This window comes from Branchiostoma lanceolatum, chromosome 7 (assembly GCF_035083965.1).
Source record: "Branchiostoma lanceolatum isolate klBraLanc5 chromosome 7, klBraLanc5.hap2, whole genome shotgun sequence".
Lineage (NCBI taxonomy): Eukaryota > Metazoa > Chordata > Leptocardii > Amphioxiformes > Branchiostomatidae > Branchiostoma > Branchiostoma lanceolatum.
The window spans coordinates 441,976-457,547 of NC_089728.1; the positions used below are offsets into that span (position 1 = coordinate 441,976).

Consider the following 15,572-nt stretch of genomic DNA (forward strand, 5'->3'; position numbering starts at 1 on the left):
CATTGCGAATGTGAAAGTTTGTGGTTAGGGATGTTGTTTGTAGAAGTTGGTATTCTGTGACGTATCGCCCCGGTGTCGCGGTGTGCAGGGCAGGGTTAGGGTCGGGTGAGGAGGGGTGGTGAGCGACACCCACAACTGGGGAGTTCTTAAAGCGGGTTAGAACTCTTACATCGGACATAGCAAACTCAAGCCGGCCTGGAACATTATTAGAGAACATGTTGAGTTGTTTGTGAAGCTTGTTGTTATGGTTGTTGGTTGTTTTATTTTCGAGCGGAGAAGGCAGTTGAGTGGGTCGGGTTGCCGGCGTACCAGCGGCCGTGTCAGGGTATATATAGTAGCGGATATCCGATCCACCGCCAGTTGTTTGTGTGTGATATTCCCCGTTATACGCGCCGTCATTAACCCACATTTCATCCCAAAACGAAAATCTATGGCCCGAGCATTCTCCAGTGGTAATACCGGTTTACACCCTCATACAGCGCACCGCGGTGAAATAAAAACCAAAACCCCAAATCTCTGCTCTACTCAACTCTCCCATACCATCCCCTGTACTGTCGGGCTTTGGGGCAACAAGTTAGCGGCCGTGTGCGAATATTTGCGGGGCTGCACCGCCGGTCCCCCGGCCCTGGTGCCCCCCTGCCCGCTATACGGCCGTGCAGACCCGGTATGCCGTGCCTGGAGCGGTATCAGGCCGTGGAAATGGCCGTATCTAATTTTTGATGCAGAGTTTCGCCCCGTGTGACCCCGGGGTGTGACGTCACGCCTGTCATGTAGCCCAGCGGCCGGTTGGTGATTCACAGCCTATAATACAGCGGGCAGGACGATCGGCGCTCACTCCCGGTGTGACAGCGCACGGTGCACTACCGGTCCGCTCTCTCTCCAGGACTTACCATCAACCCACTCCCGCCACAACACAGGAGTTACCGTCTCCCTACCCACGGGGTCTGCAGTACCGGCACGCCTGGACTGTACCTGCGGCTCGACTCGCACACAGGCCCGTGCACGCCAGGACTTACGTACGGTACGAGCTCGTACACCCAGCGGAGCGCCAGGACTGTACCTGCGGCTTGTACAGCGGACAGGCCCGACCGCAACACACGCACGGCCCGGTACGGCCAGGTGAGCTTCGCTGATTTCCTCTGCTGGAACAATCTCAGCTTTTCTGTAGCCTGTATGACAGTATGTTGCAGGGCGCAGCGGCGCCTGGGGGTTCATATGGCGCAGGGTCTGCTCTAAACCTACCCAGCTGGTCGGGCAAACACGCTCAAACACACGCACAAACACCCAGCCTCGCGACCGATCTCGCTCCTAACAAACTTTTTTTTGTTTTTCTGGTATAGAAAAGCAACCTGGCTTCTTTGTAGTAACATGTCGATGTGTATTGGCATTCCTATGCATGGTATTGTCCCCTGCCAGGGTAGGATGGTTATTTATCTGTTTTTAATGGGTTTTGCATGTCCCTGTGCTGATATGACGGGCGGCGAGCCGCCTCTTGTCGGGTCTGTATCTCCTCGCACGTTACGGTACCAGCTAGCGCCGGGCTCTGTCCAAGTGCAGATGCGTAGCCTGGGTGCCAGACTGCTTCCAGGGCCTACAGAGGCCAACTCCTCGGCTCAAGGGCTAACATTACCCCAAGGAAATTCTGTAACAGGCCCCCTGAGCGCACGAATGAGATATATAGAGACTCAGATTGGGGGTCTGGCATCCAGGCTAGCTGATGTGCTGGGGAAACTGTATTGGGGATACTCCAGCGTGCAGGGCCGAGCTGAGGGTCCCATGGCCCGGGGACTGTGCAGGGGTGTACCGCAGGGTCCCGGGGCGGCGGTGAAAACCAGTCCAGGCCAGAGCTGGGCCGAACCCGGCTGGACGAGTCTTCGAAAAAACAACTCACACGTCTATTAAACAAACAAACCTGACTGTCCACTGGCATACGACTGGTGGCTAGCTCGTTTAGTTTGCAAAAAGGGCCTATTTTCTCCCTGGTTTTGTAGTTTTGGGAGCCAGTAGAAGGAAAGCAGATGTGATGACAAGGAAAATATCAAGACGGGCCCTCCGTCTTCCCGACCTGTCAATCTGTTTGGACAGGGTGAGTTGTTTTTGCAAGGCCACCGAGACCATGTACTGTGCTGTGCTGTATTGTATGCACGAGCAAGGCCTTGGTACCAACTATGAAAGCCCAATTGACTAACTCAGTAAGAACAATTGTATCCACCCTTATGCCCCAACCTGAAACCTTTTCGTGTCGTTTTTTTTTCTTGAAAGGTTGATTTCTGATCTTATCTCTTGTTTATCATTTTTTGTTCTGCCCGTAAACAAACCGCGGAGTGGTTACGGCCAGGTCACCACGTCCTAACGTCGCTACGTGCGAACTCTGCCCTGTTTTTACAGTTCTGCAAAACTTCGGCCCGAACTTCAGATTCTGTGGACAGAAAAACACCCATACGGGGATTTAGGGACTTTATCTTTTCCCTGGGGAATCCTGGGGTTTGGGGTGAACTTGCAAATTGTTTTGTTTTTTGTCCAGTGTAGAAAACTTTCGTAACAGGTTGCAACAGGGAGCATGTCGCGTCAAGGTTCCTGAGGTTTCGGCTGAGGGTGTTTTTGTGCGTGTGTTGAGTCACCCTTACCGATCAGCTGGCCGGTGTTTTCCACCATTGTCGCCCCGGCGGCCAATGGGAACGCTCCTCCCGCGGAACTATTGTTTGTGCTGTCACCGTGCTTGCGTAAGGGCCCGGTGGTTTACCCCGAACAAAACGCACTTCGGCCCGGGTCTGTTTGCCCAACAATTTGCCGGGGTCCGTCCTGTTGGTCCGGCGGAGAACAGAAGCCTATCAACAGCGCTAACGTGTGGTTGTTTACGCCGCCCGGCCACATTTTATCGTCCGAAGGTGTTAATCATTGAATTATCGACCTGCACGGCCACCATAACCACCCCGGTCCCGATCAGCTGGCGGCCTCCTCATTGGTCAGAACTTTAAGCAGGAGGTCGCGGCTCTTGCGCTGATTGGCTGGTAGTGATGTAATGTGAGCGTGACGTCACGGGGGGTATATATACGGCCCGGATCGAAGTGCAGAGTGTTGTTGCCTTTTTCCTTCAGCCCTCTACAGTTGCGTTGGTTTCTCTCTGAAATCTTCGCCTTCTCTCCCCCTCCCATTTAGACCAACCGCTCCAGAAGTGCTACCAGACTGTAGACCAGCCCCAGCCCGACCCGCACGGGACTTTCCGCCGCCCGCCCGGAGCTGTACCGACGGGACCGCAAACTTTTCTTCCCGAGGACCGTGGCTCCAGGGACCGCTGCCACCATTGCGCAATAACTCCCCTGCCAGCTGCAAGATGGCCGACCTCGTCAACGGCAGCGACCTGCCCACCAGCCCGCTCGCCATGCAGTACGTCAACGACTTCGACCTGATGCACCTGGACGTGAAGCGCGAGCTGGAGGAGGCGAGCCAGGCCAGCTGCATGGTGTCGGGGGTGGCGGCGTCGCTGTCCGGCAGCAGCTCGGTCTGCACCACCCCCATGTCGTCGCCCTGCAGCTCCGTGCCCTCCTCCCCGGGCTTCGAGATCCCCAGCCCCGTGGACCAGAAGCCCAACATCGAGGACCTGTACTGGATGACGAGCTACCAGCAGCTCAACCCCGACGCGCTGAAACTGACGCCCGAGGACGCCGTGGAGGCGCTGATCTCGTCTGCGGCGGGGTACGAGGCGGGGGCGGCGGGCCAGGGCTGCGGGCAGCCCGGCTCCCATCACGCGCTCCCCCCGGCGCACCACCACCACGGCCCGCCCGGACACGGGGACGACCACAAGCCGCACCACCACCACCACCACCACCACGGCGGCCAGTCCCGCGCCAGGCTCGAGGAGAAGTTCTCCGACGACGAGCTCGTCTCGCTGTCCGTGCGGGAGCTCAACAGGCAGCTGCGAGGCTACAGCAAGGAGGAAGTCATTCGCCTCAAGCAGAAACGCAGAACGCTGAAAAACCGCGGCTACGCGCAGAGCTGCCGCTCCAAGCGCGTGCAGCAGAGGCACCTGCTGGAGATCGAGAAGCAGCACCTGCAGAGGGAGCTGGACGATCTGCAGAAGAAGCTTCGCGACACGGAGAAGGAGCGAGACGACTACAAGGCGAAGTTCGAGCGCCTCAAGTCGTACTCCAGCTCCCAGTCGTCCCCGTCCAACCCCAGCAGTCCGGAGTACTACATGTGAGCCGCGCCGCGCCGCCGGAGGGTCCGCGGCAACACACGCACTGACTAACCAACGGACAGACGGCCGGAGCGACCCACACGCGCACACACGGACTAACGGACGAACCGACAGGTGAGCTGTCGTGCCCCTACATGCCCCGCAAACAGCGCCCCCAGGCGGCTCGCTGAGAACTGGACACTGTACTTTGGACTCTAGTATCACATAGTAACCTAACGCTGTACATACACGGTGGATCACATCCCCTTTTGGCTGGGAGTTTGACTCTTAGGGGCTCAGACAGTAGACTTAAGAGTTAGCTTTTTAATGTAGCAGAAGAGTTTTATTCAGACCAAGTCAGGATGGTTTGCCCCCTGTGCCGAGCTGGCATGTCCACCTGTGCATGTGTATACTGTACATAGCGGTCCCATATGGAAACGGGTACAGCAGGCGATTCACGTTTCCAGGGCTATTCCTGTATATCTGTTTACATCCGAGAACTTCTAAAAGAAGCTATGAGCTATGTCCAGCTGTAGCCTGGATATGTACGTACAGAGAGTATAGTGTGTATATAGGAATATCGCGGCTCTAACCAGCCAGCCAGATATGAACATTACACGACGAAAACGGACTTGTCGTAACAGGACCCGAGAGTATGTTTTAATGTTGGTAATGAAATAGTCGACCGCTCCCAACAGAGCTGAACTTTCTTCCAGGAGTAAAAGGAAAGGCAACATCCACGATTCTTTGGAGGAAGAATTTATAGTCTGCCGCGAAGGCGCATCAGCACGAAAAAAACTACAAAAAAATCGAAAAAGAAGAAAAAAGACACAAAAAAAGAAAGAGATACGACCAGGAGAGAAACAGCAGGCACGGAGGGATTCGAACACCGCCGCTCTCCGAACCAACAAACCGAGGAAGGTTCTTGTTGCAACTATGTATAACGGACTGGACATTTACCGACAGCGATTGATCCGACGATCATGAACTTGTGCCTCGCCACAACATATTACCATCGAAAGACGTTTCTAGCTATCTACACACCTTTCTGTCTCCATGATTCCATTGCCAAATGTCTGTGGTCCTTCGAACGTTCCCAGTTTTGGATGGGACATTTTGAAAGAGAAGAAACTATAATGATAAAAGAGTTCTATTAATTTGTAAAATGTTTTATGTTGTCCTGTTCTGTTGATCACAAGTGACAGACTTTCCTGAAACTGTAGCCGAAGCGTTCGGAGCTACTATTAAAAGCATGGAAAGACCTTTTATTTTTAACCCTGGTGTCGGATCTGTTCCTGTGTGTGTGCAGGCATGGGGGAAACTGGATACTTGTGTTATGTGGGGTGTGCATGGGGGGAACTGGATACTTGTGTTATGTGGGGTGTGCATGGGGGGAAACTGGATACTTGTGTTATGTGGGGTGTGCATGACTGCATGGATGGGAACATGTTATGGTCATCCTACCCGAACCAGTTGGGCAGGTCAGCCAAGGGTTGGGCAGCTAGAACCAAGTCCGAAAATCTGAGTAGTGCGTTTTCGATCAACTGTTTTTATGTCTTTATGGCCTTTTCTGTTCATGTTTTTTTTCACTTGTTATTTTATAATGTGCAATGAAGTGGAAAAAATCATTCCACGTTAAAGATATAATTAAGGTGATCTAAACTCAAAAGTGGACGAAAATCGCTCATTTACTCAGGATTTCTTAAATCTCTGCCATTGCCTGACTTGAAAAGGTTTGAAATAGAAAATGACAAAACACCAGTAGTTCTAATCCTAATCCCAGCCTGCTGGAGAGGAGCACTTTGCCAGGCAGGTTCTAAAGTTAAACCAGCTGCCCCCCTCCCCCTGGTGACCTTGGGCTCACCTTGTACTGGTGAAGCCCTGAAAATGGCAGTAAAACAGGGATCACAACTTGTCAGGGCTTGTCTAGTTCCACGCCCAACCCGCGTTTGAACAATTGCCAAAACAAGTTCCCCGTGCCTCTTTAAAGTGAAGGACCAATCTGGTGGAAATTCTTCTGAAACATAAAGACTCAAGTCCTTTTTTTGTGATTAAGTAACTGTCGTATTATTAGGGGCAGAAACAGTGGGCACTGGCCAAATTATGGCAAGTCAATCAATTAATAACCTTTATTTTGAATGGAATGCCCTGTTGGCCTTAGCCGCTCTTCCCAGAGGTGCAGTGTGTGTGTGTGTGTGTGCACATGTGTGTGTGCGCACGTGTGTGTGTGTGTGTGTGCACGTGTGTGTGTGTGTGCGCACGTGTGTATGTCTATCACTATTTTAGTACCATTGGCCCAGTCTGCCATATTTTGTATTATAACCACTACACATATCTCCATCAGAGACATCTGAGTTCTGAAGAAAATAGTAGAAACTGACCAAACGGGGTGAAACATTTGCAAGAGGAGTCGTCGGTTGTTCGCAGAGATACAGATCTGCAACCGGCTCCGCTGGCAAATTTTTCCCTCCATTCGGTGTATTTCTACAAGTTTTCAGCAATTAATGTAATCTGCTGGGGACTACTATGATGAGAGCCCAGCTCGGGCCTGGATGCCAGGCTAGTCCATGTAGATGTATTTAGAGCCCAGCTGGTAGAAGGCAGGCTGTTATGAGGCCTGCAATGAGGCCTAGATGCCAGGCTACAGGTAGTAGATGTATTTAGAGCCCAGCTGGTAGAAGGCAGGCTGTTATGAGGCCTGCAATGAGGCCTAGATGCCAGGCTACAGGTAGTAGATGTATTTAGAGCCCAGCTGGTAGAAGGCAGGCTGTGATGACAGGTTGGCGGATGGCCAGGAGTCGCTGACCCCAGATCAGGGCCGCTCTGAACCAACTGCACAATCTGGGAGAGGAGGTGTCAATATGTGTAACCAGTGGGACCGAGCAGTGCACAGATATGTTACATGGTTAAACATGGTCAAACCACAACAGACTATTACTGTACTAATAAAGCTCAACTGTATACTCTAGTCACTGCAAACTGGAAAGCTATTAATTTACTGTACATGATCAAATTTTCTCAATGCTTTTATTTTCCCTGTGACCTCTCCTACGGACACTGTGAGTATGTGTTTCCATCTGGTAAATAGTACTATTACTTCTGTACGACCAAAACCTTGGTACGACAGACCATTTCAACTCCAAACTTGAAACACAGCAAAATCTGCTTTACACTTCTACTGCAAAAGTAAGTCCCTGAATTACTAAGGTAAATGAATCCACAGTGTTTCCTCTGCTCACACACCCCCTCCTGTTGAGGCTCAGGAAAGTGTATGATTGACAGGGGTGCAAACAACATATGTTCTGTGTACAGAGTTGTAGTTACTGATCCACCCCTGGGATCACAGATCCCCTGAGATCACTGCTGATCCAAAACAATCAACAGCAGAAGTGTTTATAGAAAAACGATATATCCATATGGGACATAGCAATACAGGACGCCCCCCTCTACATGGGAATGAGCCTGTTGAATTGGAGGGTGGAAAAAGCAAATCATAAACAGTTAAACCTGTTCTGACAGGTCGACCCTAAGGTAAAGGTCAGGGGAGCTCCAAGCAGATGTGTGGTTGCAGCTTGTTCCTTTCATGCCTGGTCTACATGCCTCCAGTGGTTCACCTTTTCTGCACAGAGTAAAAGTGAACCTCTACAGGGATGCACAAAATGCTACAGATAGATTCGGAACAAACCAGCCACAGCCACACATCTGCTTGGAGTTGGGGTCGTGGAGGGTCAGGGGAGGTTGCTATGGTAACCAGCTGTAAGGATCGGATGACAGCTCCACAACAGCTGCTAGTACATCGGAGCCAAATTGAGAAATACGAGGGATGATTCTGACAGGTCCCCTCTTCAGTTTCTCCAGGATAAACAACCAGCTTCATTCTCCTGTATCATTATATGCATTGGCTGTTTATTTTCAAGGAGATTAAATACAGATAACCTCCTTGGTATTTTGAGTAGAATAATACAGAGATTCAGATTCCAAGTTCACTATATTGAGTGATAGACAAACCAAGGCCGCAAATGTCTTGCCAAAACTTTATCTATACTCACAGCTTTCTTGAAATCAAGCTAACCTATAATCCATTATTCAGTCCTGTAAGACTGTTGAACAGATCTTCCCAGCTTTGTACACCAGGAAAACAAAAGCCCAGTCCTAACCATAGAGCCATCCCTCCCTGGGGAATCTTCTGTTTTCCTTCAGGCCTGGAGGAGCTCAAAACAACTCCTTTATATTCCTCCAACCTTCTGTTCACATCTCCTCAAAACTTCCTTCAGATATCCTCCTGCCGAACCCTTCCTCAAGATCATTCCATTGAAGTTAAGAAATCTACGCTGAACTCTTCCTGCAAAACTGTTTTGAAAATAAAGAAAAAGTGTGTTTGAAAACATTTTGACAGCCCTCCCCTGGTAATGCCTGCTGTCCCCTGGGAGCCGATTTACCAGTGTAGAGTTCAGCGGAGCGTGGCTCACGGACTGCACTGCTGACTGTAGTACTGATGGACTGGAACCTCTTTACACAAATCATTGAACAAATGTTAACTGCTTCCCTGTGTTCTTAATATGTTCTTTAATGCAGAATATATCTAGTACAGATATATAATGTTATACATAACAAGTAGATTAAGTAGAAAGTAGTCCTGGTGCTTTTCTGAACATTTTGTATTGCATATTTTGTTTGCCCAGTAATAATGCCAGTATTTGTCTTATCTAGTCGGATCTAGTCTGTATAAAATGACTGACAGAATAGTACAAATAAGTATATACAATACAGAGTTAAAACTTGTTTCCAAAACACCAACAAAATGAGTCTATCACATAATCGTTAAAGTATTGTTAGCTAGAATTGTAAAATTTGCGATACATAAAGATACAGATAGCTAAACAGTTTTGCCCAAAGGCTGCTGAATACACCAACATATCCCCACAGATCAGCACCACCACACTGGGTCATCCACTCTAGTCTGGTTCTGCTTATGTTGTTTGGCTTCAGTAATTACCAAACTGGAACCAGCCCTTCCAGGAGGCTGCTGGAGGCTACAGGGGCGACTGGTGGGTACATGCAGTTATAGCCTCCAACAGGCTTCTTGGGGTCGCTATCTTGTTAGAATGACTTATTAGTGGCAAATAGGTTTTATAATACATTTTGTATATTAGAACCTCCTAGCTAGTAGAAGCTCTCTGAGTAGATATTAGGGGGAGAAAAACATGACACTTTCTTTTCATTCATGCAAAATAAATCCTCCTCCTATTGTTAAAGTCTAATTGTTTGCAGCATTTTCCAGACAATGATTTGTTCAGCTGGAGAAAAGTTAGACTCCCAGTTGGTAGAGTTGACAAGGAAAGTGGTGGGAGCAACATGGACATACTGTAAATGCATTTAAGTTTGCATGGTTTTTATTTTGTGGTAGGGAGAAAATGGAGTGTTCGCGGTGGTCTTAATTTCGCTTTAGAAACAATAGCAGCGCTACAATCATAGGTGGGCAAAAAGTTTCGCGGTGGTTTTAAATTTGCGCTGAAAGTTCACTGTGAAAACCTCGAACATAAAACCACCGCGAACATTTCTGCATTTACAGTAATTCTATCTGATGAACAACATGTTTCAACAGCAGTGGGACGGATATAAGAGTTTTGGGCTGATTGTCTGTCAGTGGCCCAGCTGGAGGAAATATCTTAATCATGTCAGACATAATTATTCACATTTTTATTCCTGCTTATACGTCCTACATCCTTCCTTGTGCAACAGCCTCTAGGAGGTTTGGAAAGTCAAGGACTAAGAAAACAAACAAACCAGAAGTGATCAAACATCCTAAAGTATCAAACAAAACAACAGCACGCCTGTCCTGTCCCCGAGGACCATGAAATTACAGCTATTAAAGCCGTTAAAGCCACCATTGTGATGGTTGAGCTTTTATCAACCTTCTCAGCAGCCAACAGGTAATGGATACAGATGCCTGACAGGTCTGTCAATCAATCAATCATCAATCAATCAATCTGTATTCAAGTAATGATCTATGTTGTTCAGTCCGCTTTATCAGTTTGACAGAAATCTGCTTGTTGGGATGGACCAAAATTACACCCTGTTCTTAAAAAATTCTGAACTTCTTGACACGAAATTGATAAAAATGTATTTTCTAAAGCTTAAAATGACAGATTTAACAACGACAAAATTTACAACATGGGCTCCCAAACAATTATGAGTGGGATAGAAGAGAATCTACAGCTGGAGACATGCAGCCCTGTGGGGACATCTTCAGAAAATTGCCACTGACTCCAAGCTGAGATCCAAGAAGCTGAATTTGTGCGGCCTTCTTCTTCATTTGAAGCCTTAAGAACCCGAAATGAGCATCTTTGAGCCCTGCAGGTGGGTGGAGTCTGCTAAGACGTCCTGGTGCGCCAAGACAAACGTCTGGAAGGAGCGGGGTGTTCAGGTGTTCCTTCTGGCTGATTGGTGCCCAGCCAAGGCTGATGAGGACCCGTTTGTGCTAAAAGGTCTCGCTCCGCTGGGCAGGGCTGGGGGAACAGCTCCAAGCAGATGTGCTGCTCTGGTTTGGTTTATGCATCTGTTGAAGTGTTTTGTAGTTGTAGCTGTGAACTTAATTTATCTCATTGCTTTACCATATGGCACCCCTCGAGAGATGTTGCAAAAAATGTTGCAAGAAATGTTGCAAGAAATGTTGCAAAAAATGTTGCAAGAAATGTTGCAAAAAATGTTGCAAGAAATGTTGCAAAAAATGTTGCAAAAAATGTTGCAAAAAAATGTTGCAAAACATTTTGCAAAAAAATGTTGCAAAAAATGTTGCAAAAAATGTTGCAAAAAGAAGTTCAAAACAGGCCAAAGCGTTATGTATGAATCTGCTGGTACCCTCCAAGCAGAGGAGTGGGTCTGGCTGGTTTTTGACGTGTTTTAGGCTTTTTGTCGGACTTTCTACTTTGTCATGTTTTTTTTTGTCTCACTGGGTGTTAACCTAAAACCCAGCCGGACCCACTCCTCTGCTTGGAGAGTGTCTGTAGGAGACTTTATTAGATTATCAGGTATGGACAACTGAAAATAAAGCAGTACAACCCTACAACTGTAGACATGGCAGATAGAGACAGAGCCCCCAGGCTGGTTCAGACCTGTTTGAGCTGAAAGGTCTCGCCGCTGGGCAGGACGGGGAGGGAACCGGCTGTCAAACAGGACTGTCAGGTCATCTCCAAGCAGACGTGTGGGGTCGGTTTGTTTTGAACATCTTTTACAGTATTTTGTACATCTTTATAGGAGGTACTTTATTTCTCTCCTTGCCTTTCCATACAGCATGTATAGAGATGTATGAAATGTTGCAAAAATAAGTTTTCAAAACAGGCCGAAGCCTTACATCTGCTTGGAGATTATATTCGGCTCTTTGGAAGGTATCAAAAACTGAAGATAAAGCATTGGAGCAGAACAACCCCAGAGTTAGACAAGCGCCCTGGAGCAGAGACCAGCCACTTGTTTTCATAACATTGTGTGCATTTATCCCCACCCCTTATCATTATACCGTAACATGTAATTAGCCCTCAGGCAAGTGTCTGCCATGCTGGTAATCTTCCATAAATCATCTCTGCTACAGGGTGAAAAGTTTACGTCTTATGTCTGCTCTCTCCTAGATCACAGCATTTAGGGCTTAATCTCAACAGATTTCACTTCCAGAGAGAAGGGAAGAACAGCTATGAGTTCAGCAACAGTGCTGTGGTCTTGCGTTCTTCTGAGGGTATACCGGTACATGTGTATGCCACAACAATTCAGGCAGTGATCCTAAATTACCAAGCTTCTTCAAAGTTTATTCTCTTAACTGGAGGAAAAATAACTTTTGATACGTTCAACTTTCATCCTGGCCCTAAAAAATCACACAGAACTCGGCAATGTGAAAATATATAAGAAATTGTGTTAAAAACACAGATTGCTGCTAGGGGATGAACCCCAAAAGAAACCCTTTAAGATTAACTGAAACTGAGCTGGGAGGCACTTTTCTAACCTCCAACTTCAGACTTGTCAATCTCAGGGTACAAAGTACAGCTCAGAGCCAACAGGCCGACCTCCCTTCATGCAAAACAAGTCGACAAAAACTACAGGCCAACTTCACTCCATTGAAAACAAGTCTTCTGCAGAAAACTACAGCCCGACTTCCCGTCATGGAAAACGAGTCTTCTGCACAGAAACAATTTCCTCCAGTGCCTGCACAGGAATGCTGGCGGCTCCAAACACTTTTATTGGGAAATTCCTGCAGGAATGAGATTTGCTGGGAGAGAGTGCACCGGGAAGGGCGCTGCACCGGTAACAGGGCTCGGGGTGAACCCGGCTAACAACCTTCCAATGGAGGAGGAGGGTTAATGAGGCGGCACTGATGTCCGCAGAAATAGACTGGAACTGGGGTTGGGGAGGTGTGGTAGCCTGCTTAGCAAAGTTGGGATTGTTTAGGCTAAGCATTGAGTGCTTTATTCTGAAATTGGGTATAATCAGAACTGATATGACATCAGAAAAAAAAGCATATTGTAAGACGCAGAAAAGCCTATCTCGTACGTAGAGCTTACTATTACTAAGCCGGCGAGAGCCATTGTTTGTTTGTAAACCATGTTCCATTCCATTGACGAATATTCTCCAAGCAGAGGTTGGCTGGAAGAGAGTTACCTTCGTCTGACCATGACTTTGACTGTCTGATGGGCAGCTGTCAGTAAAGCAGGGCAAGTCACAAGAAGGTAACGATGTCCCAGACCAACTTCATAAGAAGGTTATGGTTCAACCTGTTTAGAAAGTCATCCGTGCAAACCACAATCATCTCCCATGTTCATGGTTGGTCAAATATGTTGAGTTGCCAACTGTGCTTTAGGGCACGATGATGAACTTTACTTGTTTTTCAGGCGAAGTGATGAAATATTAACTCCTTTTGTGCCCGGCTCCTGACGATGGGATGTTGTCAGAAAACAGGATGGGGGAGAAGGTTTGGGGAAGTGGCCAAAAACTCAAACCACAGCTGGAGTTATTTTGCCCAAATTTGTTTTTGCAGGAGCAGCCCAAAGTCAAGTTCAAACCACACAGAGACTCCATCATGTCATCCCGACATTTCTATTGTGTCTGAAGGGCGTGATTATCAAGGTCGTCTGTCTGTCCTTGTGACTCACTGCACATAGTGTTCCGCACAGGAAACTTGAACATGTGGTACGGAGTAACACACACGTGGCACACACCAACCTTGCCAGGGAACTTACAGCTGATAGACAAGTTTGATTAGAGCCAGATAATGAAACTTTGGAAGCTTATAGAAAATAATTACAGTCGCATAAATCTTTCTTTTATTGTTGTACTTTGTGTTTGATATTTGGAAAAGCTTTGCAAGTCAACTTCTTACAACAACTTCAGAGTGACATTTACATTTAACGTTGGGTAACCTAAATTCGGGATTTTTCCGATAATGGTTGACTGAAATCAATCTAGCAGAACAATAAACCATCCTTTTTTTCTATTATTCTGTCAGTATCATGTACTATCTTTGCACTAATCATATATATGGTAGATTTTGTCTCTAGTCGTGCTGACACCATAATATTTCAACTTGAAACTACCGTCCGCCGCACGCACAATTATGGTGCTGTCGGACAGGGGGGCACATTAATTCGGGAGAGAAGATTCGTCTTGAATATCTTACCGCTAATCACATTTTATACAGCAGCTATTCGTTCCATCCTTGGCTTGAGGAGAGTGCTATGGATATAGACGTGTCCAAGTAAAAAAAATACACGAAAAAACGGCCGTACCGCACACATCAGGCCAGTTCCGGAACAACCCGTGTGTTGAGTCGGTAGAACTTCACTCAAAGTCGGCCCATCGTCATCATCGGGCAACGTGTAACGTTACATTATTCATGGGAAGTTAGCTGGATGCCGTAGCAATGGTAATACTACTATGTCCATGTGTTCCTTGTTGTGTTAGGAGCAAACTTTGAGGAAAATATCTTCCTCAGTCCACTATCACACGCAGCATTTAGACAAAAAAGTGTTCCTCACAAACCTTTGTCGTCTGCTTGACAACAGGATTCTGGTTAACAATATGGCGGCGGGAAAATACACGTGCCGTAGGTTGTAGCAACAGAGAGGAGTTTTGATGATTGATCACACTTAGAATCCAGTTGCAGGTTAGCAAAAGAGATTGTAATAAGTTGTCTTATAAATAATTGTGTTTAGCAGGCAGGAGATGTGACATTTGTCTTATAAACCAGCGAACAACCGTGCTGGGTGATTCTCCCAAGAAGCCCCCAGACTCTGTCAATAAGGGACGGAGAGTTTTTGACGTCGCCAACTTCTAATGCATGGTTATCGAAGCTTTTCAGCCAGTGTTCTGAATACGTTAGTCTATCTGCTTTGCATTGCTGGCGTTATAACTGATTTTGCATCTAGCACATATCCCTAAATACCCCGCTTTCGAAAAATCCCGACTTTAAGTACCCCACGAATTTAGGTTACCCAACGTTACACAAAATCTCATCTTTGCAAGCCCAAAGAAAAAAGCACAATCACATCTGATTTGATTTGATTGGTTGTCCTTGTATGACTCTTAATGTCGGAAGTTTTGCAAGTCATCATGAAATGATAAGTTCCAAATCTCAAATAAACGGCTTCCTGTCAAGAAAACACTTTCCTGTCTGCTCCAGTGACCTACAAAACTGGCTTTAGAGGTCACAGAGAACAAGGTGACCTTGTACCCCTGCAGTAGAAGGACAGAGCGTTGCCTGGGCGATGCCTGCTGCTAGTGCAACCAACCGTAGCCTCTGGAGGCAAGTTCCCAGGCTATCCGTCCTGCAAGACAATCCGTGTTGTGACTAACCAGGGGTGAAATATATGGAGCACGGCCATTGTTCCCACCCAAAGTCTGTACCCTAAGGAGGTAGGAACCCAGTCTATCTGTAATACAACACAAAGCCTTAGTTCAGTACTGGTATATGTATTGGTCCTCACATCTGCAATATAACACAAAGTCTGTATCCTAAGGGGGCAGTGTCCTAGGCTATCTGTAATGTAAAACAATGCTATCATAAGGTCCCGGGCTAATCCCCTGTAACACAGACAAAGCCAGTACCCTAAGGAGGCAGTATCTCAGGCTATCAGTAATGTAAAACAAAGCTCTATCATAAGGTTCCAGGCTAACTCCCTGTAACACAAAGCCAGTACCCTAAGGAGGCAGTGTCTCAGGCTATCAGTAACGTAAAACAAAGCTGTATCATAAGGTCCCAGGCTAATCCCATGTAACACAAAGCCAGTGTCTCAGGCTAGCCCTGTAACGGAGCCCCTGTTGAAGCTAACCAGGGGTGAAATGTACTGAGCCCGCCCATTGTCTCTGTTCCGCCCCGCTGGGCAGCAGCACAAACCATATTGGCAGCCAGCTG

General features: G+C 47.4%; 1 protein-coding gene across 1 annotated transcript; it reads left to right on the forward strand.

The window, feature by feature from the left end:
* Positions 1-819: 819 nt before the first annotated feature.
* Positions 820-5,452, forward strand: LOC136438471 (transcription factor Maf-like). Its single transcript, XM_066433270.1, has 2 exons — positions 820-1,119; positions 3,160-5,452. Exon 2 carries the CDS (start codon positions 3,335-3,337, stop codon positions 4,199-4,201), a length of 867 nt encoding a protein of 288 aa, XP_066289367.1. The 5' UTR covers positions 820-1,119; positions 3,160-3,334; the 3' UTR covers positions 4,202-5,452.
* Positions 5,453-15,572: the final 10,120 nt, after the last annotated feature.